This window comes from Vidua chalybeata, chromosome 15 (assembly GCF_026979565.1).
Source record: "Vidua chalybeata isolate OUT-0048 chromosome 15, bVidCha1 merged haplotype, whole genome shotgun sequence".
NCBI lineage: Eukaryota > Metazoa > Chordata > Aves > Passeriformes > Viduidae > Vidua > Vidua chalybeata.
In genome coordinates, this window is record NC_071544.1 from 4,379,980 (window position 1) to 4,404,775 (window position 24,796).

Below are 24,796 nucleotides of genomic sequence, written 5' to 3' on the forward strand. Positions count from 1 at the left end.
CGCGCCCCGCGCGGGCGGGGGCAGCGCTGCGGCAGCGGCGGGGCGGGCGCGGAGCCGCCCCGGCCCCTTTGTGTGCGCGGCCGCGGCTCCGGCGCCGCCGCCATCTTGTGCCGGCCCGGCCCGTGTCCGCCGGGGCTCCGCGGGGCAGCGCCGGGGCCGCGCTCCTGCACGGAGCGGCCGAGCGGAGCCTCCCCGCGCCCCCCCCCCGCCCGGGGCCCGTCCCGCGGCTGCCGCTCGGCTCCGTCCGCTCGGCGCCTCGCGAGCGGAGCGCGGCCGCCCCGCCCCGTCTCCCCGCCCCAGCCCGAGCGCCGATGCCGCCGCTGGAGCGGCCCCTGCCCGGGCCGCGGGCGTAGCGGCGGGCGCGGCCAGCGCCGCTCCCCCGGAGGCGGGCGCCCGGCGGGCGAGGAGCATCAGGAGAGCGAGGCCCGGCCCCGCGGAGCCGCCGCCGCCGCTGCCCGCCCCATCAGGCGAGCGGCAGGAGACCCGCCCCGGCCGGCAGCGAGCCGGGCCGCCGCCGCAGCGCCATGAAGATCAAGGATGCCAAGAAGCCGTGTAAGGCCGGGCCCGGGGAGGCGGCGCGGGGGGCGCGGGGCTGCGCGGCGGGCGGTGCCCATCCATGGATCCGAGAGATGCCCGCAGAGACGCGTCTCGCTCCTGTGCGTCCCTCTGAGGGAGGTGACGGGGTTCAGGTGATCCTCAGTGCTGGCGTCGGAAGGACTAGAATAGAAAGTGATATAATCAGTTTCTTGGGGATGGGCGCTGTGTTTGATGAACCACTTAACCGCTGTGCTGGACATCTGCGCAGGTGGCTGCAGTTCCTACAGTTTTGGTTTTTAAGGGCTAATCAACTTCTAATTAATTTTAGAATATTTACTAATATTTGGCTATAACTCTTTCATTGAAATGCGCTGAATGCTCCCCTTTAATAATCACAACTGTAATAATATTTCTTGCTATGTGTTATTCTGGAGTGCCATGTTTGTTTTGGAGAGTGCAAACGTGATTCGGACTCAGGTAAATATAAACAGAACGTCTTAAGAATACAGCTACTTCTTGGAAAGAGAGGTTTGGGTTGAGTATGGTTAGTCTATATGCAGTTGATGTGCTCTCGGTGTAACAGATGCACAGCTGTGCCAGGCAACACACCTGTCAAGCACATACAGGTGTGCCTTAGCTGAAAGGGATGCAGGTTTTGCTCCACTGAGTTTAGCATCTTCTTCTTTGCCATCATACTTAAGGACTTACTTTCAGGATGAGTTACTGTATAGAAAAGATGGCTAGTCCCAGATTTCTAGGTCTCGTGTGGTTCATACAGCATGACTGGCTAATGAACAGCATGCAACTAAGACAGGATATTGGAAGTTGATGTTTTAAATTTATTTTTTGAGCAGCCCAAGAAGAAGAAAATCACCAAACACATATTTAACACAGGAAGTATTAGCATAGCTCTAGAAATAGCTATAAAGGCTTTGAAAGTACGTTGTTTCCTGTGGTCTGGTGGGGAAACCCTAAATACGTATCTTGTAGAACACAGCTAACCATCACCTCTTGTTAGTGCCAGTGCGTGGAAATTGCTGAATTGCCAGTAATGATGTTTATGCAGAGTAAAGTTCAGGCAACTTTCTTTTCCCTTGGTATAATATTAAGAAATCTGATCAAGACGGCAGTAGCTGGCTGTAAAATGTTATAATGGTTTGATAATTGGAATGGGGAGACTATGTCTGCTCCTGCTGTAGAAACCTGCTAATTTCAGGACTGTCTCTGCTGGACCTCAAAGCCTTTGTTTTCTGTGGTGGTGGATTTAAGCCTCATGGGTAAATAATAGTGCAAATATTACCAAGAAGTTTTAACTGCTCAAATATGCTGCAGTTGTAGTTACACTCTTCCAGTTCTTGAATTTGAACTTTGATGTTGGTTTCATGATGGGAATTAGAAACAGTTGGAACTGCATAAGCGGGAGGGGCAGGATACAGTGTCAAACTAAGTTGTTTATTTCTTCTTGACTCTTGAACACACTTTGGAGCTGGTGGCTTTTTAAAAGATAATAGCACAGAGTTTCTTAGGCAGTGAACTTTAGACTCAGTCTGCAGATTTCTGCTCATGGTTAATCACACTGAGAGAGCAGCTGAAAGTTTGAAGGGGACCAGGTCCACAGAAGCCCTGAAGATGGAAATTGATGTTCAGGGTCTCTGGTACCCAAATACTGCTGTCAGTTTGGCTTAAATGCTCACATGGATGTGAAAGCTGAGTTGGGCTCACAATACCACTTTTAGACTGTTTAAAAATCATTTGGCTAAGACACTTGTAGACACTTTTCAACACAATTGCTGAGTGTACATTCCTTAGACCGAGTGAGTACCTAATCATCTGTGATGGAGCCAGATGTGGTCCTGGGGAAAAATGGATAATTGTTACTTAAGAACCTGCAGAGTGGAATTGAGCAGATTGCTTTAGTCTACCTGTGCTTTTGTCTGTGATGTTTAGCATCAGGAAGAAAGGCCTGATTGAGTGGCTGGCATGAGAGAGGTGAGGGTAAAATGGAAACACCAAACCAGTTCAGAGCTCCTGATCTGGGTACACTGCCTAGACATTCTTGTGTGGTCCTCCCTTCCAGATCTTCACCTGACTAGTGCTGTCACTGATTTGATGGAGTAAAAACTGTGAGAAGCACAGCAGAATTTATGGAACACGGCTTCTGAGATTGGCTGTCTTGAAAGGGGCTAGTAAAGGGCCATTTAAATCTCATCTGCAGGTGATGAGAGGAGTCAAGCGTTTTAAAGGAAGATAAGAGAAATTCACATCAGGAAAACCTTGTACTAAGTCAGTGTAGCAGTGGAAGCTGGAGAGGTTGTGGAGTCTCCATTCTAGGAAGATTCTTGAAAAACTTCTGAGGCCTCAAAGTGTTGACTGGACAAAGCTGTAGCTGACCTCATCTGGTGTTGGCAGTTTTCCTGCTGGTGTAAGAGAGGTCATACCAGATGACCTCAAGAGGAACCTTCCAAGCAGCAGTTGCGTGATAGCTCTTCTGAGGAAATGCCCATGGGGAAGAAGGGCTGGCAATTTTCAAGGAAATTTCCAAAGGTTATTTGTGGGTTAAGATGATAAATATGAGAGCAGCAAGTGTTGCAGAATTCTGCTGTGTGGGATCTATCTGCCCAAAGGGAAGAGAGCAGGAGCTCATTCCGAGAGAGCTGTGCATGTTGGCGGGGGAAGGCGAGAGCGCTGTGCCAGCATGCTGCGCTCTCCAGGGGAGCTGGAGCCCTTCCTCTTGGCTCTGGAGCGTAACCCAGTGCTGAAGGAAAGGCAGAGACTTCGAGTACTTGATACACTGTGTGTGTTACTTTCTGCAGTTTGTTCCTTTTGATTGTTTATTGAAAATGGTTTGAGAACAAATGCTTGCATTTCTCTTGAGGTGAATTGAGACACGCTAATATATGAAAGTACATTGCAGAGATTTGCAAAATCCTGCATCAGTATAAAGGAAAGATGAAAATTTCAAGTTTTATTTTCTCCAGTGTGTTCTATGGAGGCATGTAATCATTGTGGACACATGGAGGATTAGTGTAGTAAAATTGATGAAAAATCCATTTGGATTGATGGAGAATCCTGTATAAATAGATTAATTTTTTTTTCCCCATGGAATTTGCTTCATAGTTTTTTGGTATCCTAGCATTTTCTTATTAGTCCTTGAAAGCTGATTATTAGCCCATAGCAGATGTTACAGGCTCTCGCTTGATTGCAGTTGAAAAATGTATTTCTAATAATGGATTAATACTGCCAAGAACAGTGTATACTAAAAGTGTTACACACAGTGCATCTTTGAGTGTTAAATTATGCCTCTGCATTCTGTATCTCACCATAATAACACCTATCCCCAAAGACACCGCTGCTGAAATGTCAACAAAATTACCAGAATGAGCAAGGAGGGAGAAGCTGAAAGCAGTGATATTTTGTCTTGTATTAAGCTTTATGTGGCGCCCATTTGTAGAAGTGATAAAGCCCATGAAGAGCAGTTACTGTAATTGCCCATTACCACCTGTCCTCCCACTGTGAACGGGGCTGTTCTGGAGCGTGATTAGAGGTGGCTGAGTGGGAGAGTTTGCAGAGCGTGATGGAGTTTTCCCACAAGGAAAATGGGAGGATGTGCCAGGGTGTGTCAGATACATTTAATTTGCATTTTAATTCTGTCCAGCCCAAACGTATTTTCAGCTGGACTTGGGATATTTGAACCACAAGCCTGTTACAGAACTTGTTAAGGAGAGAAAGTCTCCAGTGTCTCAAGGGCTAAGGACACTTAGGTACAGTTTTGCTCTGTAGAGGCTCATTGGCCATGCAGGTTGGTGTTCATGGGCACAGCAAAGGTATTTTGCTGGCCAGCCCTCAGGTTGATCCCATTTAATTTAGTAGGTCAGCAAGCTTTGGTGTGTTTTCTCTTAACTTGTCCCATAGCTCACATTATCTGCCTTAGCCCACCCCCCCACACCCCCCCCCAGCTGATTTAGCTGTTAAAATTTGCCATCAGGTTGTACTTTGCTGCATGCTGATGTTTTAGGGAAATGCTGGAAGTATAAGAATGGATGCACATGTACAGAAGAAAATGCATTTGGAGAAACTACAAAATGCATTTAGTTGATGTGTTTATAGACACTAACTGTGGAATAGTTCAGTATAACTTTTAAATAGTTGTTTGCCTTGTCAGTATTCAGATAAGAATAGGATCAAGGCTAGTTTTGGTACCAAAGGCTACGTACTGAGCTGAATTAGGTACATTTTGGGCATCAGAACTGATAATGCTGCTTACTTTCATAAAGAGCTACTGCAGTGCTAGCAGAAGTAAGTTTAAGTTTTCGTGGATTTCATGATCATTTTCCTTTGTTGTATTTTAAGGCTGTATAGCATCATGAACTTTGGCACCCTTTGGCAATTGTTCCCCAAGCCATGTTTGTACTTGGAGTGCAACAGTCTTATTTCTTAATAATGCATAAGCTTTCTTACATAGATGACACAAAATGTGGTAGGCTGTTCTTTACTGTCACTGACAGCTGTGAATTTATTTTTTTCCCCATGGTGCCAAGCTCCCAGCTTGAATTAGGAGTTAGCTACTCTTCTTTGAAGGTTGATTCTTGTTAATTTATACGGGATTGACCCAGTGTTACTTTATCTTACAGGGAAAATGAAGAATTTCAAAGGTGTTTGTGTTTCAAGTATGTCATTACATTCATAGGAAAGAGGTTGACAGGAATCTCAGTTTTTAAAAACAAAATACAAATAGAACATTAAATTGAGGAATCTTAGGCTTGACTGAATAAGGGGGGAGTAGTTAAGTCTTTAAGTGTGTACTTCTGCAGCTTTGGATCCAGAACAGGTGTACAAAATCAGAATACAAGTGTATGGCCTGGATGGAAAGCTTCAAAGGTCCCCTGAAGAATCCATGGAGAAGGAAAACACTTCAGCCTTTGTGCTTGCATTGGCACAAACAAGACATGTACTGTAATTATTTCATTTGGCATATAAAGACCTTGTATGATAAGATATAAGTAACCTTAAGACTGCTGCCAGTGATTGTACAACACAAACTTGAGAAGTGCAGACACAAGAGAATGAGGCTTCTCTGTGTATCTCTAAAGATGATTAAGGTTTAAATAACAAGCAACAGCCACACCAGCATGGGTTTTCTTACTCAGCAGAACTGCTCCATCATTACATGACCACAGCACTCGTCCCCTGCAGGAAGTACTTTTCTAATTGCAGGAAGCAGCTCTAGGGAATCCTTTTAAAGATTATATTGTGGTGTTTTTTTTGTTTTTTTTTTTTTTTAATTCTGAACAGGTTGCCCCTCAGAGCTGTCTTCACAGCATGTACTGAGCAATCTGTTGCTTTATTGTAAGGGCTTCTGGTTGCTGTGTCTAGGTAGAGACCACAGTGGCTCCTGGCAGTGCTGGGGAGTGAAAGAAAATCTGGATTTGTAATTAAGGAGGTTGTATGTTATGGTACTCCACTTGGTGTCCTGAAGATAGTTAAATTTGGTGTGAAGTATCACATTAAACACCATATGGGTTTTGACTTCCCAGTTAGTGTTCTACTTCAAGTATCTGTCTCTTCTTGGATAGTAAAGATCTATATTTTGTGTATTCTTAAGTAGAGCCTGGCCTGACTTCCTAAAAGCAGAATGTGTGTTTTTGAAATAGTTTTATGTAGTTTATGCAAGGCGGTTGGGCTCGTTAAATAAAAAGCTGGATTCTTACTTTTCCTTTTTTTCAAATTGTTGCTGACCACTGCAGAGAGGAGTTGAACTTTGAAAAGTTGGGCCCTGGATTTGTTCTGTCAATAGCAGTTAAATTCTCAGCAAGGAATATCTCTGAGCTGTGCATCACTTTTTGTGGAATATTCCTGGGAATAACAATCAAAAGGAAGAGCTGAAAAAATCTTTTAATTATCTAATCCCCACAGAGCTGTGGAAAAAAGCCCAGTTTCAGTGCAGAGGAATTGACTCTCCTTATGGGTTGAAGCTGTGGAAGGATGGTTGCAGTTGTGCAAGTCTTCAAACCTAGTATCTGCAGACCTGTAAGCTTGAAAAAAAGGTTGTGTAATTGGCATTGGCCTCATCCAGACATGCTTCTGTAAATGTGACTGCTGGAAAGGATCAGGCTGATGTCTGGGGCTGTTTTTTTTCTAAGAGTTTTGCTGCTGGTATTCTGTTCCTAAATCTCTCAGAGAAGCATGACCCACAAATATAAGTATAAAAATACCTTTTGTAGAGTCATTTATGTATCCCTGCATCCAGACATGATGACTCCTAAGCCAAGATCTACCCTAAGCAAACCTGCAGCAGTAAGAGGAAGTTTCATGAGGTTTCCATGTTGTGTCCATGTTATATTCAAATTTGGTAGAATCAGTGTATTACTATTATTTAAGGACAGCTCAGGCATGGGTAAATCTTGTATCTTTGCAATCCCAACTGCTTGTGCCCTTGCCATTTGTGTGTATGTAGATCCTCTTCTGTGTTTGGAAAACAAAATGGCTTTCATTTTCCTGGCTGCACCTGTAATAAAATCCGTATCAATCAATTAAGAGTGGCTTGCATGCACAAGAATTCTTGTGTAACACCTTCTTGCTGGTCTAAGGACTAAGTTAACAGTACGTGGGCCCAGTTGCTTGTCAGAACTCCTCCACCTTGCAAATGAAACTTGAGCAATGTACTTGCCAGCCAAATCATGACAAATTTTCATTAGAAAAATGTAAAACTTCCTGGGGTTTGTCACAGGTGAAAACTGGCCTATTTCTTCAGTTTCAAAGTCTGTAAATGGCTGCTAAGATCACTAAGATTAACCCAGAAAACTGATCTTGTACAGCATGATCCCATTTTTCAGCATAAAATGTGTTCTCATTTAAATTATGGAATAAACGTACAGTTCAGCTGTTCTTGTTTTTACATGGTGTACAAAATCCATAAACCTTGAGACTTACAGAGGCGTGACTAATGCTGTATTTGCAAAAGCTTTTTGGATCATTTAACAAGGGATGGAGTGGATCTTCTGACAAACAGGCATGACTTGCACCAAATCATCCTTAAACTCACCACATGAACTTTCAGCTGTTCCCCCCTCTTTCCTGTTTTGGAGGACAAGATTCCAGTTATTCACTAGGCCTGCTGAACAGGAAGAATCCAGGTAGTGCTTGGGCTGGGTTGTTCTAGTTAAATTCTGCTTGGGTTGGGTTGACTCCTACAGGCATGTCCAGGTCTGCTGGGTGAATCAACTGCCCTTCTTCAGTTTTGTTCTTGTGACACCATTCATGGCAAGAGGTTGAAACTTGGTGAGGTCACTTAATAAATCCTCAGCTACTTGTGGTCAAACAGTAAGATGACAAATTTTCTTGTGTGCAGAGTCTCAGGGTGAAGAAGGCTGGCATGCAGTCACAAACTCAATTCACATGTGTCTTTATGCTTAGTCTTATGCTTAACCCTCAGTTTTATGGAATAGATACCAGCTTTATAGAACTTCTTCATTTCCACTTCAAGCTAGATTCTACTCACAGAATTTACCTTTGAATTTAGTTTTTCAAAGTAAGATAACCAATTAAAAGTTTTTTTGTTAATATCTGACAATATTCTCTTGATGCCTATTTCTGAAAGTTGAGGCATCATTGAAATTTCTTTTCTCCTTGACTTTAGCACTCAATAAATGAATTGACACACAGCCAGCCTTGCCTAAATACATTACAATATTTTGGTAGGTCATTCTTCTCAAGCACAGATCCCACTGGTAATGTAAATACAGTGTAATTGCATCTTGCTCATGATAAGCATATCAACATCTTCCTGGTTTTGTTCCTGAGTTTTATGCTTCTGTAAGCTATAAATTACATCTGAAAAGATAAATTGGAACACTAAAAAAGAAAAAAAAGAGGAGGCAAAACCAAGCAAGTTATAGTGTCATCTAGGAAATAGAATATGAGCTTCCCAGCTGGATATCCAGGATCTTTTTTAAACTGTTTCTGGGAAATGACAGTGGGAAAGCTCTCAGTTGAAGATGTTGTCTTTGCTGTAGGGTTTCTAAGTATCTGTTTCACTGCGCTTTGTTAGGAATATTTATTGATACACGCATATTCAAATTTTGGTCCTGCATGTCATAGACAAAATCCCTTTTAGGAACTGCAGTCAACCCACATAAGAGACAAAGGCAAAGCACTTGTGGTTTAATGTTGTTATTTTGTAGTACAGAAATTCCCCCTTCCTAGCCAAGGTACCAAAAAAAAGAAAAGAAACCAAAAAATGGAAACCTAAATTCAGTAATATTAATTTTCTCTTTGCTTGCACTTTTTAATAGGACATTTTGTTATCACTTTAACTTCAAGAGATGGAAATTTGGCATCTTAACTGTGTCAGTTTTTAAAGTGCATGCAAGTAAATTAAAGCTTTCCTCTCAACAACCACATTATGTGAGGCACTGTTAGAGGAGGAGCACCTGGGCTGCCCCTGTTGTCAGCTGTAATGTGTAACCTGTTTTCTTTAAGGGTGACTGCAGTCTTTGTGCTGAACTACATCAGAGCTGTTATTTTAGAAGTGAAGGTTATTTTAATCCTTTGTTCTCAATAAAAAAAAAACATGGCTGAAATTTTGTTTAGGAGTTGGTCTGAAAGATAGGGTATAGTTTGGGGAGTTTTTAGTTGAGCTTTCTGAGCACCTTATAGCATTTAAATGTGTAGAGTTGCAGATTTTTCCATTTTTACATGAGGCCAGAGAGACTTTTAAGGTCAGGTAATTGAAATGAGCACTAGTTCTTTTTTCCTGTGAGGTTTGTTGTTAATGTCTGTCTTGTTGAAAAGTACAGCCCGGGCCAGTCTTATCTCCATGTGTGCTTTTTCCTTTTCAACAAACCTAATGGCTCATTCTTGTATCTTCTCAGCTTTCCCATGGTTTGGCATGGACATTGGGGGAACGTTGGTGAAACTTGCCTATTTTGAACCTATTGACATCACTGCAGAGGAGGAGCAGGAGGAAGTGGAAAGCCTGAAGAGCATCCGCAAATACCTGACTTCCAACGTCGCCTACGGATCCACCGGCATTCGGGATGTCCACCTGGAGCTCAAAGACTTAACGATTTTTGCTCGAAGAGGAAACTTGCACTTTATTCGGTTCCCAACTCATGATTTGCCTACCTTTATCCAAATGGGGAGAAATAAAAACTTCTCAACACTACACACGGTGCTCTGTGCCACCGGCGGTGGCGCCTACAAGTTCGAGGAAGACTTTCGCACAGTAGGTAGCCTGGCTTGCCTCTGCCTGAAGCTGATGCTAAAAGCATTGCTGCTGATGGTTAAAATAACCTGTGTTTTGAAAAACTGGAGAGCTCTAATATTTTTTAGTACTAATTGTATTAAGTATGGTGAGGAGTTACAGCTTTCCTAGAATCCACAGCACCAGTTAATTGTCTTTCTGCTTTATGAGAGAACAGCAGCTTAAATATCACGTGCAGAACTATGAGCTGTAGAGAGCCTTAAGCCCTGCAGAATTTCTGACCTGTGGTTTTCCTGTGATCCCTGGAGTGTTAATGAACTTGCAAGGCTAGTTAGTACAATGCCATTGAGTTTTTTATATGCTGATATCTTAGAAATTACTGTTTTGACTTGTAAGATGGGGGAGGAATCCAACAAACCTTGAACAGATTTTCAGATACGAGTTCCACCAAGATGACACACAGTGGGGCCTCTAGGATATTTTACCTTTTTATTGATTTAAATTGATGAAAAATGTTGTTAATTTTTCAATGGAGTAATGTCTTAGTATCTCAAAAGTGGTATTTGAGCTTACCAAAGGAGATACTTACAGTGTGTCTCTCTTCCTGATTCAGGTCTGAGATCTGGATTTACACTCAGGTTAACTTGCTAGTTTAAGTTTATGTATTCAGAATTTAGGTCTGAATTCTTCGTTGGCTTTATAGTGGCGTTGAAATTCCTGAATTAGTCATGTGAGATAGCTTCTTAAAGTTGGGCTACAAATACACTACTACTGACTACAAATATAGTCATAAATTTGTAGCACATTTGTGCAACGTTAGAACATGTTGCCACAGTCTTTGTTTCTTTCTTAACACAGATTGGAAACCTCCAGCTGCACAAACTGGATGAGCTTGACTGCCTTGTCAAAGGCTTATTGTACATAGACTCTGTCAGCTTCAATGGCCAGGCAGAGTGCTATTATTTTGAAAATGCCTCAGATCCCGAGAGATGCCAAAAGATGCCTTTTAACCTGGATGATCCATACCCATTGCTGGTTGTTAACATTGGTTCAGGAGTCAGTATTTTATCAGTCCATTCCAAAGACAACTATAAAAGAGTAACTGGAACAAGGTAATTTACAAATCTTCGTTGGGGTTATTACTCTGTGGGGCAATGACACAAGGATCTTTCATGTGAGGAAATGCTGTGTGAAAGCAACTGGTTTTCTCTGTCCTTAGTCTAGGTGGAGGGACCTTTCTTGGGTTATGCAGTTTGCTGACAGGCTGTGAAAGTTTTGAAGAAGCTCTGGAAATGGCATCCAAAGGAGACAGCACGCATGCTGACAAACTGGTTCGGGATATTTATGGTGGAGATTATGAAAGATTTGGTTTACCAGGATGGGCTGTAGCATCCAGGTAAGCAGGAGTCTCTTTGGCTCTTTTGTTAGTTTGTGGAGCTTCAAAAACAAAACTTAAACTATTCATGCAGAGAGAACTGCTTTTTAGCAAGGTTTTATTGTAGTCAAGTTACATTTTTGTCCTAAAGGTATGTATCCTCAGCTTTCCTGCTGGTTTAAAGCCATGTGCAAGCGCAGGTGCCTGCTAGGTCAACATTGAAGAAACCTCCTGAGGTATTTCATGCACAGCTTTGCGTGAGTCAGAAGGAACATGAGGTGATTGCAGGAGCAGCAGGAACAGAGTGCAGAGGTGGTGTGCTGTAACCCAGCAGGCACTTAAACACCACACAGCCACTCAGACACTCCCTCCAGTGAGATGGGGGAGAGAACTGGGAGGAAAAAAATAAAATTGGTGAGTTGAGATAAAGAGTGTTTAACAGGACAGAAATGGAACAGAACAGAATGGTCTCCTCGCCAAATCCTTGTGCACCCCCATTGTGCTCACTGGTGGGGTTGCAGTGAGGAGCAGAAAAGGCCTTGACTGCTCAGCAATAACAAAAACATCCCTGTGTTATCAACAGTTTCCAGCACAAATCCAAAACACAACTCCATAGTAGCTACAATGAAGAGAATTAACCATCCCAGCTAAAACCAGCACACAGCTACTAGGAAGAAAATTAATTTGTCCCAGTCAAAACCAGTACAAGAGAGGGGAAAAAAGTACCAATTTCTTTTTGATTGCCTAGAGTCTTTTAGCAGAGCCATTGTCTAGAAGGGAAGTGAGTAGGAGATAGCTTTTGTGTTGCTCTTACAGTGGAGCAATTCCTAATTTTTTTTTTTTTTTGGAAATGTGGTTGTCATTACAGACACCTGATGTAATGTTTTAACTACTTTTCTCACTGATGAGGGCTGTTGAACACAAGCAGTTTGCACTATAAGAATGTCATTGTCATCAACAGAGGACTTTTGTCACAGCTGGACACATTATTTCCATTAGGGAATATTATTGATGATATTACAGCTTCCTACCCTTACAAAAAATAAGAAAAATAAACTCTGCAAGCAAAACTATTATGTACATCAGAGTGTTCATTAAATCTTTGCTGTTATTCCATAGGGAGTCATAATTCATGGCAACTTAATTGTTCTCCCTCTCCAGCCACCTGAGTCCAAGCCTCTTGAGAGCCCATGTGCTGAGAGGTTTTAATATGTGTGAACTTTACACTTCAGTCAATAACATTTTAACTTGCTTTATGTTGGTACTTTCTGTTCTCATTTGCTTTTTAAGATCCTTAAGAGCTTTAATGGCTTTTTGAATTTTAGAATAATCAGGATTCTTGCTCTCCAAACAGATCTGGCACAGAGTCCTTGATGGTAAAATATCACACCTAACTATGGATTCTTGTCTTTTGTGCTGTGCACAATGAAGGAAGTGCCCTTCTGATCCAGAACTCTTCATTTGTGCAACCTAAATTGCATTCTGTCACTGTTCATTTTGTTTCAGAGGGTTATGTTCCATCATAAAATTGTTCAATTCATGGTTTTCTTCTACTTTGAGAATAAAAGAATGGATAGATATTTGTGAGGAAGCAACATGAGAAGTGGAGGGTTTACCAATCAAGCAGTGACTTAATTTACAGTGACTAGATTTTGCAGAGTAGTCTTCTGTGAAGAATAAAGCTGTTTTACTATAGGTGGTTCTTCATGGAAGTCAACAATCTGAACAAAAATAATTTGCTGGGGGGGGCTGTTATTGTAACAATTAACTGTTTCCTGTGAAGGAATAAATACAGGTGTAGTGTCAAATTGCTGTATTTAATATATACTTAAAAAGCAAGTTCCTCAAAGAGGAAACATTAGACATAGGTTTTGTTACAGCATAAAAAAGTCCATTCTGGAATTATTTTAAATGCACATGAATCACTTTGTAACTCATAGCCATTTCTCCTGTTCTAGTTTTGGGAATATGATCTACAAAGAGAAGAGGGAGTCTGTCAGTAAAGAAGATCTTGCTAGAGCCATACTGGTCACCATCACCAATAACATTGGCTCCATTGCCCGGATGTGTGCAGTAAATGAGGTAAAGCCTGACAAGGAAATGATCTATCTACAGCTCTGTCTTCACATGAAATGACTGCTAAAATGGTGTATAAGTTTAAACCTTTTAATACATTCTCAAATGAAATGAGGGACTCCAAGTCCTTCATCACAACATCCTGTGCTTACCTGCAGGCTTCGGGCTCCATTCTTTAACAAAGCTCCTCATCAGGCATCCTCCCCTTTGGCAAAGATATCCTTGTTCCAGCTTCTCCAGAGACAGTCAAAATAATCTGAAGCAATTCCTAGTACTTCAACCACAGAACAGTTAGGGTTGCAAAGGACTCCTGGAGGTTATGCAGTCCAGGTCCCCTGCCAAGGCAGGGAATGCATCCAGCCCTGAGACATGGACTCAGAGGCAAACTGTGCACTCTGTGCTTGGTGGTTTCAAAATATGTGACTTGAGCAACTGCAGCATTTAAGCTGCTGAAAGTCCTGCTTTAAGCAGTGCATAATGATGGCCTCCAGCAGTTTCTCCCAGCTGAAATTATCCTCTGATCAAAGCCTTGTTTCTAGATAAACATTGTTGTTAATTTTTTCTAGCTCTTGAGACTTTAAAATTGCTTTGACACTTCTCATCTTGCTGGTTGATACAGAGAAGGTTTCCTGCTATCTCCTGTTTCTCAAAGTTCAAAAAAGAACCAGTATGTGTTCAGTATTAGTGTGGACAGCCAAGAAGCTGTGGAAGAATACTGGATTTAGTCACAGAGCAAATCTGAGCAGCAGGAATTTCTTCCTTCAACAAACTTGGGATAAAATGAGGTTTAGTAACAGCTTTCTTGGAGAAGACTGTAGGTAACTGAATTTAGAGTTCTACTTAAAATCGTTGCATGTGATTGTCTCAGAAGTACCAACAGCCCTGTTACTTCTCCTTTTGCTTAGGAGCCAGATTACTTACATTTTCTGGTTTTAATATTGTAATTTCTCCCTCAGTTTCATTCTTTCTCTCATGTCTGTCTTGGAGAAGGAAGGTAATTTCGTGAGTGTTAATTTTGGCTTTCTGCTTTATGGCAAAGCTTAGTAACAAAAGAGTTAAAATGAAGGTGAAGTTGAAAGTACATTCTACATGTCTTAGGCAGATTATGCAATTTATATTTAAGGGTGGGAGTAAATGAGGACAAATCAGAACTTGTAAACTGCACAAACTACCTTTATTCCAAGGAGTTTTTGGTCTAATTCCAGCTATGTCACAGAACTACAAACCATAAGAAGTAGCTAATAGGGATACACAAAGTAGAACCTTGAACTAATGTCTAAAGATGAAATAAATGTAATTATTTTGACTTCCTGCAGTAGAGCAGAATTACATTTTTGTGTCTTAATTATGTGTCTACTTTGTCTTCACTGGGGACTAATCAAGATGGTTAAAAACCAGTTGCATATTAGACATTTGACTACAGGTCATATTAGTTATTGTAATAACTTGGAAATTATAATTTATTTAATGCAATTAAGTGCTTTTTAAAGCACTGTGCTAAGGACTAACACAATTACATTTTCTTTGGTTCTTCCTCTTGGGTTGTTAAGCCAGGGTTTAATGTTTTCACTTAGTACTGGATTTACTTGAGTTAATGGGGAATATTAAGTGATTTTCAGTTTTTTACATTGGACTTGATTAAGATTCACAGCTCACTTGTAGTATTCAAGTACTCTTAGTCTGATGTCAGGCTGAGGTATACTGAGGGCTGAAGATGAAAGGAACATCTGTCATGTCTTACTGCCTTCGGCTTCTTTACAGTGCTGCCTTGTTGCATATGGATCAAGCAGCATTGTACAGGGCTATGAAGGCATTGAGTCTTCTCTACCAGACAGAAGTAGCTTTCATTTAATTTCTTTCTTAGCTGGGTTCTTTCTTTGGTGTAATTGTTGAAAATGCTCACTTAATTTGAAACACAAATGCTACTTGTCCTTTAATTCTCAAGGGTTGCACCGTTTTTCCTTTTCCCCAAGTATGCCGTGTTTTAAATTTTGGAACCATGTTTTAATTGTGGCTTGTTTGGTTTTTTGTGGTTTTTTCCTTGCTCAAGACAGTCTTCTCTTTCATAGCTTAATTTTTCAAGGCTGTGTTAAACAGTAAAAAGACTTAATCCTTTGCTGTTTTTCTTTTGATTTTTTTTTTAGAAAATAAACAGAGTTGTGTTTGTTGGCAACTTCTTGCGTGTGAATACTTTGTCAATGAAGCTTCTTGCATATGCACTGGATTACTGGTCAAAAGGTCAGCTGAAGGCCTTGTTCCTAGAACATGAGGTATGTTGTGGCTCATTTATCTGTGTGTACTGTTTCACCATAAATTAGAAATGCCTCTATTGAGTAGCTCTCATGTGTGATATCCTGAGGCACCAAGTGCTCAGTAAATATTAGAAATAAGAGGAGGTTTGTCTTGCTGAATTGGTTCTCTGGGAACAGTTTTCTGCCAGGGAAGTACTTCAGTCACTTTGGGGTATCTCAGGTCATGCTGTGGATCTCTGGAGAGGGACAAGAAAATGTTAAACTCTGTGCTAAGGGTCAGCAGTCTTCCTTGGGTTTGGGTGCAAACAACAGTAAGTACTGTGTTTCAAAGAGTGCAGAAATGTAAAGCTTGGCCCTTTGAAACACTTCCATTGTTCTCAGCTGAGCTTGAGCAATGTCTTGAAAGTCGAGACTGCTTTGACAAGGCCTGTTTTCATTCCACAGCAGACCCCTCAGAGCTGCTGTAGTGATTTTATGCTGTGGGAATAAACTGCTTTTGGGCAGCTTCTACCATACAGATCAGTCTGCAGTGCTGAGAGCTTTGACCTGTGCTGGTTAAAATACAAGCAATCAGTATTAATTACAGTTGCTGACTTGTAGCTTCTGGGCAGTGGGTTGGGAATTTTTGTCCTCACTTTCTGGGTCTGAAAATATTACAGCATTCCATCTATTCCCTTCAGTTGATTTTCACAACTCTTCATTTATTGCTTATCCCAAGACTGACAGTCTGACCTGATGGCCACAGTAACAATGGAATGGTTCCTTGTTAGTTCTGCCCTCTTCAGATTTTCCTTGGGTAAATTTTAAACTCTTGCATTTGCTCAAATGTATATTCTAAACACTTGAATACTTCTTAGTTATAGGGAGAGGGAAGATTTCACTCCACAGGGGAAAAATAATTCAACAGGAGGACGTGGTTCTTTGCATGCAGGCAGACAGTCCAAAACTGTGATGTGTGGATAGTTCAAGGAATTTTTCACTTTTACTTTAGGAATAATGTTGCTATGGCTATTGAAGTTTTTTTAGCAAGCAAAAGATGCAGCTTCTCTAGGAAGAAAAAAACAAACCTGATTTCTATGCTTTAGGAGTCACTGAAACCTGGCTTAGAGGTCCTGCAGTGCATGGTGAGGCTTGGCAGGAAACCTCCTAGAGTCAAGGTAGATAAGAAGGATAAAATGTTTGTTTCACAAAGCCTTAAATAATTACTGTGAAATATTAGATATTAAAAGTGTATAGTGTTGTTTCTGTAGCACTGATCCATCAGATGATTGTTGTCACTAAAATGTGATTACTGCAAAATTTAATACCCTACTTAAACTTGATTTTTTTTTTTTTTTAAACAGGGATACTTTGGAGCTGTTGGTGCTCTGCTGGGGCTCCCAAATTTCAGTTGAAATACCAGATGTCACTACACTGAACTATTTTCCACCTGAACGACACTTGTTTATGTCGATGGGAATTAAATCTGGGGAGGGGAGAAGAAAATAGTTAATTTTCTGTAACTCTTTTCAAGAAGTGATTAAGCTACTGAGTATTGCTGTTGTAAGGAATGGGGTTTCACTCTGCTGGGCATTGGCAAGTGAACTGTTTGTGGCTATTATTTATGTTCTTTGGTACGTGTAGCCAGTAGTGAACTTCTGATATGCAATACAGCCTCTGAAAACAACTTCCCAGCAATTCCAGAAGAAGGAATGCCAAACCCTTAAGTGCTCAGGATGCAAATATTGCAGGTTTATTCCCAAGGCTTTAGGCCCATCAGTTTATATATAGAACTGATGACTGAAAAATAATTTTCATTAGTTATACTCTTATTATGAGCACAAGTTTTACGTGTACTTACAGAAAACAAAAAACAGCAAGGTACTGTTGACAAGATGAGGAAACTGTAAACAATTCTTCCCACAGTAAACACAGTAATTGTTTTATTTTTATGTGTAATGGAAATAATATTAATGCTTTAATTTCCAGTGGGAAGAATAGAAACACAAAGAATCAGCCAAAGCAGCAGATTAAGCAGTTGATACTTTGAAGGTTTCATGAAGATACTCACCTTAGTTTATTGGAAGCTTCAGCTGGTATTTTGGGAAGATTCCTCTGTCTTTGATTGGATTTGGAAAAGAAGGCAGGTTTTGGAGGGAAGATTTTAAATTTTTTTTTTTTTTTTGAGGGCATGACTTCCAAAATGCCTGCTGGATTACTTTTTTTTTTTTTTTCTTCCATCATGAATCATCATTTGTAAACGTACCATAAAGCCTGAGAGAATTTAAGAAATCCTTATAAAATAGACTAATTATGGGACCTTATAATTCTGGTGCTTTGGCTTATTTCTGTAGAGGTTTGGAAATATTTTTGCCCCATCCTACTGATTTGAAATTGTGATTTCCCTTTGATTTTGTAAGGGTTGATCAAAATTCAAGCAGATGTTGAAATTGAAAGGTTACTTTTGGATTTGGAAGTTTGTTTTTGGAAGTTGAGGATAGCATCAGAGTTTGTATTGCAGCAGCGAATGGACCAATATTTAATGCACTTGCAATATGGAACCATTCATTAAATTGTGGCCTTGGGATAAAATCCATACTCTGGAACTGATTTTTGGGGTTTTCTTTAGACTTTTAGAATTTACAGTTGTGATTATTACAAGAACTTTAGTCCTGAAGCCAGGGTATGAGATCTTAAAATTACAGGACTATTATACAGTCAGTAGCTATATGACTTTTTGTGGACTAAAGCTACCCAATTTTGTGATATTTTCCTGTTAAATTTATTTCCTCTAAGTGCATGAGGAGCAGCCAGACTCAACCACGTTCATATCTTGGGGTTTAAGGTTTTTAAAACTGATTGCTCAAGTATTCCACAGCATGGCTGTGTTGTATTTACAGATACATCTCCTTTGTGTTAGAAACCCCTGTGCTATTTTCTCTTTCTCAAAATTCAAAGCCCCAAACTAACACAAACATGATAGATTTTTGCTTTTAAAATTTTCTGTGGTCCTTTAAGAGTACAGTACCTTAGAGTAGGCAACTCATTAAGTACAATGCTAATCACAAATGCAGTTCCATTTATTGTTGCTTTTCCTGGTACTTGTACTACATTTCCATTGTGCTTGCTTTGATGTTTCACTATAGACATAAACAACTAAAAATTACACTCACAGTTCAGCTGATCTAATGCTAAATCAGAGCACTTCAGAAAATAAGTGAATACAGTTTTTCTAGAATGTTTTTATAAATGCTGTAAACTGTTCCTTTTGAGTTAGGATTGACTATCAGAAATAATCTTTATTTGGTTATAAAACTGTGTAAAAAACTTAATTTTCTGAATGTTCTGGCAGCCTGCTGAAAATTTTGCGAACTACCTGCATATTTTACTTGCAAAGGGTGCTTTAGGAGAGATACTACAGCTCCATTAGAAACAGTTCCTTTAGTCCATGTTTATTGCTACTTCACTTCATTTGTGATACTCAGAGTCCTCTTGAAGCAGTAGTTAAAGCTATTTGTATCTTACCAAAAGCACATATAGAAGATGATTACCTAATACCTATAGTTCATGAAACCAGTTGATGTGACCTAACATACATTTTAAGTAAACTGTACAGAATTACAAAATAAGCAAATGGAGTAATTCTTGAATAGCTGTACTGTATAGAAACTACTGTGAGAATCAAAAAGTATGCCCTACCTCTGTTTTATTTCCCTTGAGCTTCTAAAAAAATTGGTTTTCTGTTGCTAATTTTATCAGCACAATTGTTACTTCATTACAAGAGCAACCACAGCAGTTGTAAAGCCCAGGGGTCCTGCCACATCTTTGGGTTTCATCTCATTTTCTGTCAGCTTACAACTTGTTACTAGAGTCTCCAAAGATTGACTCTACCACCAGGAGAAATGATAGGCATCACAAACAGTTACAAGATAAGCCTTAATGTCTTTTCTTCTAAATTCTCTTATAAACAGGTTGAAAATGCTTGTTTCTTTTATGTGAGTCACTGAAGTAAGTTGTTTTTTTCCTGATATATCCTGGTTTTACTTTCACCCTTGCCATTTCTTTTCCTCAGAGCTAATTGGCTGAAGCAGCTTTAGGGTGAATTGATACAGTGTGATGTACTACAGTAGAGAAAATTTGGGGTTTTCTCAGGATTACTGTTGTCTTCTCAAGTGGAACCACTTTCTAGAGGAAAGTTGTGTGATAGTTCTTGAAAGTAAAATGTAAGACCCATTTTGAATGTGTAATCATTTGCAGCTCAGTCAGCCATGCGAGTGCCTTTTAATTTTTTCATATAATGCCAATTTTATGGTACTGGGACTTTATCCATGAGGTTTCCTAACCAATCTACTTACAAGAAAATGGCAGGTAATTTTATTGGCTGTGGAGATGACGCCTTTAATCCAGTGTAGCAAAAGATACCAGGAAAAAATCATCAGGTTTCTGGCTTCCTATCCCTGTAGCCTTTAGTCTTGGGGTAAGGATTTTGCATTTCTTGGTCTTATCCATCCAGCTTGGTCCTTTCAAGTATTATGCACGGTTTTATTGTATCATTATCTCCCTAAAAATCATGCAAGTTTATAATGAGATAAGTACTGTTTATTTCTGGGTAGAGAAGTTCAATCTTAGGTGAAGTTATTCCAAGCTATTAAACATAACCACTTTGACCTTTCTAAGTCTACTTGGGTAATTGCAGTTTGAATGAAAGGGGAACTCTTACAATACATCTTGAGTATTTAACAGGCTGGAATTAAAACATCCTCAGTGTTCTTTACTGAACTGGGCAGAGGTTTAAATACAAACAATTTTTCATTCTTTTAGTAAAGTCTGGATATATTTAGGAGTTCAGAGAGAAGCTGCAGTGATGCACCCTGTGTCTTAGTTTGCTCAAGATTACCAAAGTGTGTTCAGGTGTCTGCCCTGCCTTTTGAAGATGTTTAACTCCCTCAAGCACCAGGTGCCCATAATTGAGAGTTACAGGGTGGAAAGAAGAGAGACCTGCCACATTGTCCTGCTTCACCTCAGCTGTATATTCAGAAGCTCTGGCTTCTCCTGATGGCTCATCTGCTCCTTCCTTCAGTGGTACCATGACATTCCTGCTTGCACTTGAGTTGGTAGTAGAGCAGCAAGGTGCCTTTAAGGGCTGTAATACTCTTTGTCTCTACCCAACACAGGTTTTCAGGAAACACCTGCTTCCAGAGCTGTTGAAATAACTTCTCATTTCTAAGTATTTCAAAATAGCAAAGGGATTTTAAGCTAATTAAAGGGTCTTTTATTTAGAGTAGATCTCTGCTAGATAAAGACTAGATGGTGTCTTTCACATTGAGTCAATAATTTTCATTAATGAATAAATTTGCTGTCAAGCTGTCTTTAAATATCACTTTCATTGTGGATATTCTGGATACCACTGTAATCCTGAGGAAGCAGTGACTTCAGAGCAGAGGTGAAGGTCAGTGTGGTTCTGTTGAGCTAGTTCTGGTCAGTTCTAGTTATAACAGGGCTAATTCTTTCCCTTGTCACTTCTTTTTTTCTTATCTACATCTTTTTATGTAGGCTTAAAACCCATGTAATATGTAACAGCTTTTCTGAGGTTACAAAGTGAACAAACATCTGTGAGTCAGGTTGGAAGTGTTTGAGCAAGGCCTGTAGGTCCCAGTGCAGAGCTGGGGACACAGTTTCTGTTTGGGTGTGGTAATTTTTTCACTTCCTGTTAATGCACAGTCAGAGCTGGTGGGTTTCACAATCACTTTGAATAAAATGGGAGAATTTAGTCCTCAGACATGACCATGGGAGGTTAAAAAAAATGCATTTTCACTGTGTAGAAGGATAATTCCTGTTTGAAGTTTTTTAAAGTTTTACTGATGTATTCCAAAGTACATCACCAGTATTTTGTCAACTGTGGTAAAAGTAATAATTCTCTAAGTTAACAAAAGTCTGCAAATAAGCCTGTTTTATTGGTTTCATTTACATCACCCATGGAAAGCATATTAAGTATTCTTAAAAACACACTTTTGAAAACATCTCAGATGATGCTGTAATATGTAATTATTAATGTGCTAATGGAATATGTTTGAGCAATCTCAGTTTGCATAACTGAGTGTCAAATCCTGCTCACTCTGTAGTTACTTCAGTAAATCATTCTCTTAAACTAATGAGCAAGATTTGGCCTCAAGCACTTCTGCCTGGGGAACACAGTAATGCTACTTTGCATATTCCTGCTGGTGCTAAATCATTTGTTGAAAATAAAGATTCTAAATAGAAATTGTAAATAAAATATTTATGGCCTGGTCCTTTTGACAGACTTAAATTTTATCATTTGCCAATACTTTTTGGCCTTATTTTGAGTTTCCCTTTTGGGTTTGGTTTTTTTTTTTTGACTGTGTGGACTGTGTGTGTTAATGTGGCAAGTCATTGGCAGATGTGGCTTCCTGTGCTGCTTTGTGTGAGGCCCGTGGCACATTAGGAGACAGATGGGTTTTATAGCTGGATTTCCATGTTACCCTTCATCTTGTTTTGTTACTGTAGCTGTTTGCACAAATTGTGTCAAGTAGAACACAATTGGCATTTGTTCTCTGCTAAAACTTCCAAGAATGTCAGCCACTACTGAAAGTGTTTAGGAAAGCTGTTGAAAAGTCAGAAATACCCATTTACAGTAATTTTAAAATCTAAATGTGCTAATTAGTGTCACCTATAAAATGAACTGGAATATAGTGTGCTGGTTGCTAATATTTGCTATAAATTGCTGACATTTCACAATTCACATTCCTGGAATCAGTTTAAGAAATTGTAAATACAAGCTTTGGGAGGAGATATATTAGTTTCAGCGTGTGCATTATGAAAGACTAATGAATTAGTATTTTGAGACATTAAAGTACACCTAGAACATGAAAATTAATGTGTTTGTGTTAGGGTATAGAGGGCTTTAGATAACCTGCACTTTTACATTCTTGGGTTTTGGCATTTTAACAAACAAACATTTAATTTTCTATTTACTGTCTCATCATATGCAGGCCTCATAATCACCAGAATGCTGTCTTCAGGTATTTGTTTTAATTAGCAAAGCAGAGAGGCAGATTTGTAACTTGTAAACCCTGGTATGATGGAAGTTCTCTGAAGAGCCATTTGGTTTAGTTGCCTTATTCTATTACATTGCACTCATGGTATGTCTCTGCTTTCTTGTTTACTGTTCAGACACTGAAGATGTGATGTAAAAATACGTGCTACAAATTTTTCATCATAAATTATACCATGAATACCTTTGTGTCACCTGTTAAACAGCTCTTGTAAATTGTTTAAATTATTTTTTCTTTTTATAGAGTTTCATTATTGAATGTACAGATTAGATCCCTTTAATATGTCACTGAGTAATTTGATTTGGGCCCAAATATAGACAATGCTGTAATTCATCCCATCAAAACTGTAAATAATTCTTTACTGCTTGTTTGCATGAGTGAAGTTTGGATTTCATTTGCTTTGTCATAAACCAACTCCTCTGTCATGGGCCTACTTTCTACAGTTTATTTTCCTGGTTTTGTTGCCATTTGTTCTGTACGAATGTTGAAACAGTACTTTGTCTTTTCCTAATAAATAATTTGAGATTGTTCATTGTTGGCCTGCATTTATGGGTTTTGTGGGAGGGATTTCTGGGTGTGTTCCTTACCTCTGGCATCGTAAATTTCTGCAACATTTGATTCTGGAGGTTGTTGCAGAGCATCTTTAACTAAGGCAATGTGACTGCTGTGGTTTTGTGCTCTTTTCTTCCTCTAATAAGCTGATAATTCACAGCTCTTGGTTTCAGGTGCTCTTTTCAGAAACACTGGTTTGCAGGGTTGAAGAGTGAAGTGTTCTGGAGGCATTGTAAGCTTTCCCCTTCCAAATCCACCTGGGAGCACCTGCTGCTCCCTGCACGTGCACGGGGAGCTCAGTGTCATGTTTTACTGAATAAAACACTTCATGTGCAAAGTGCAGACCACTATATAAACTACTCCTCTCTTGGAATTGCCCTTTGCTTATGTTTTGAAATGCCAGATTTTGTCATCCTGAGGTTGTCCTAACTGGATCCCACAGGGCAGGAAGTTGAGAGCAGGGAAGCGTGTGCCACAGCAGCATCCTGGCAGTGCAGCTTGTGACAAGCTTGTTATGTCAGTGATGGTCCTTCAGGGTTCTCTGCAAATATTTTAGCCATCCAAACCACCACTCTTTGCTTTAAACTGCCAGAAATGAAAATTCCCTTCTGTGTTGTATTTCCAATGAGGTCTGCACCACAGTGATGATTTTTAGGGGAACACAAATTCTTTACAAGTTTAGGGGGTTCTGATTTGTCCAGATTGCAGTAGCCTCTTGTGGAAGCTGGTTTGCTTTTCACTTGGAGTGCTTAACTCCTTCTGGTGCAGCCCGTGTGCAAGCTGAGGGGACAGGATTAACTTCAAGCTTCATTTACTTCTTAGCTGGTGATCTGATTTTTTTTTTAAGAAGTTTGTATGAAACAAGTGACTTCCTCTTACTGCAAGACTATTCAAGCCGGCTGTATTTGAATTTTTGTTGGACTCAAGAAATGCAAACTTCTAATTTAATAATACTTGTAACTTTCCTATTTTTAGAAATACAGATTAAAAATTAAGTTTGCCCTTAAATCCTGGAGTGGAACACCCTGCTCTGAAGGCCTGTCTATCTACAGGTGTTCAATAAGTATTTCCACTTTGTGCCATTTTGGGGTACAGTACAGAAGTGTCAGGAAGTACCAGGGTTGGCTCTGCTCTGTTGTTCCTAGGCTGGAGGGAGCAGGCAGATGTCAACCAAAATCTACAGATTTGTGGGTGCTTGTCAGCTTGGAGAGCCTGTGCACTCCCTGACTGATGTGTATTCTCACTTTCCTGCAGGGGCTGTGTTAAATGGATCAAAGGTTGAGTCTTTCATGACCCAGATGTGTCCAGATATGTAAATTACTGAGCTGCCTCTACTGAAATCTGTTCATGCACTTTCTACATCCCAGCCTTTGGCTGGTTGGTGGACAGTTACTGATACCATTTGCTAGCAGACAATAAAACTTCCCAGGAAAATTCCCTTGTAGGGTGCACAAGGGTTTTCAGCAGTATTTTGAGGAAAAGGCATCTCCCTTGGACCCTCCCCTGGACGCCTCCCTCCCTGCTTTCCACCCAGCTGCTCTTTCTCCTTTGTCCCCTGGTTAAGCAGAGACTTCAGGGAAGGATTTGCCCTTCAAGAAAGGCACGTTGCTGAGCTGCTGGTGTGCACAAACACCCGGGAGCAGAGCACAGAAGGATAAGAGGGGGAAAGTACAACCCAGGCCACCACTGAAACCCTGACATGCTTTATAAGTTGATACCAGGGGAATTGCAAGTGTGCAGCACCTGATGA

General features: G+C 40.3%; 1 protein-coding gene across 3 annotated transcripts; it reads left to right on the forward strand.

Moving 5' to 3' along the window:
* The first annotated feature begins 425 nt into the window (after positions 1–425).
* On the forward strand, positions 426–23,026 carry PANK3 (pantothenate kinase 3). 3 transcript variants are annotated; one of them, XM_053956602.1, is made up of 7 exons: positions 426–552; positions 9,408–9,760; positions 10,598–10,851; positions 10,959–11,135; positions 13,073–13,196; positions 15,335–15,460; positions 16,786–23,026. In XM_053956602.1, exons 1-7 carry the CDS (start codon positions 525–527, stop codon positions 16,834–16,836), a joined length of 1,113 nt encoding a protein of 370 aa, XP_053812577.1. In that variant the 5' UTR covers positions 426–524; the 3' UTR covers positions 16,837–23,026. The 3 variants fall into 3 exon arrangements, with proteins under 3 accessions (XP_053812577.1, XP_053812574.1, XP_053812576.1); XM_053956599.1 differs by lacking the exon at positions 426–552 and adding an exon at positions 614–656; XM_053956601.1 differs by lacking the exon at positions 426–552 and adding an exon at positions 704–805.
* Positions 23,027–24,796: the final 1,770 nt, after the last annotated feature.

Excerpts from the sequence above, each read along its gene's own strand:
- PANK3 (XM_053956599.1), top strand. The coding sequence starts at position 617 with ATGGATCCGAGAGATGCCCGCAGAGACGCGTCTCGCTCCT. Across the intron at positions 657-9,407 it reads CAGAGACGCGTCTCGCTCCT|CTTTCCCATGGTTTGGCATG; the intron begins GTGCGTCCCTCT and ends GTATCTTCTCAG. Across the intron at positions 15,461-16,785 it reads CCTTGTTCCTAGAACATGAG|GGATACTTTGGAGCTGTTGG; the intron begins GTATGTTGTGGC and ends TTTTTTAAACAG.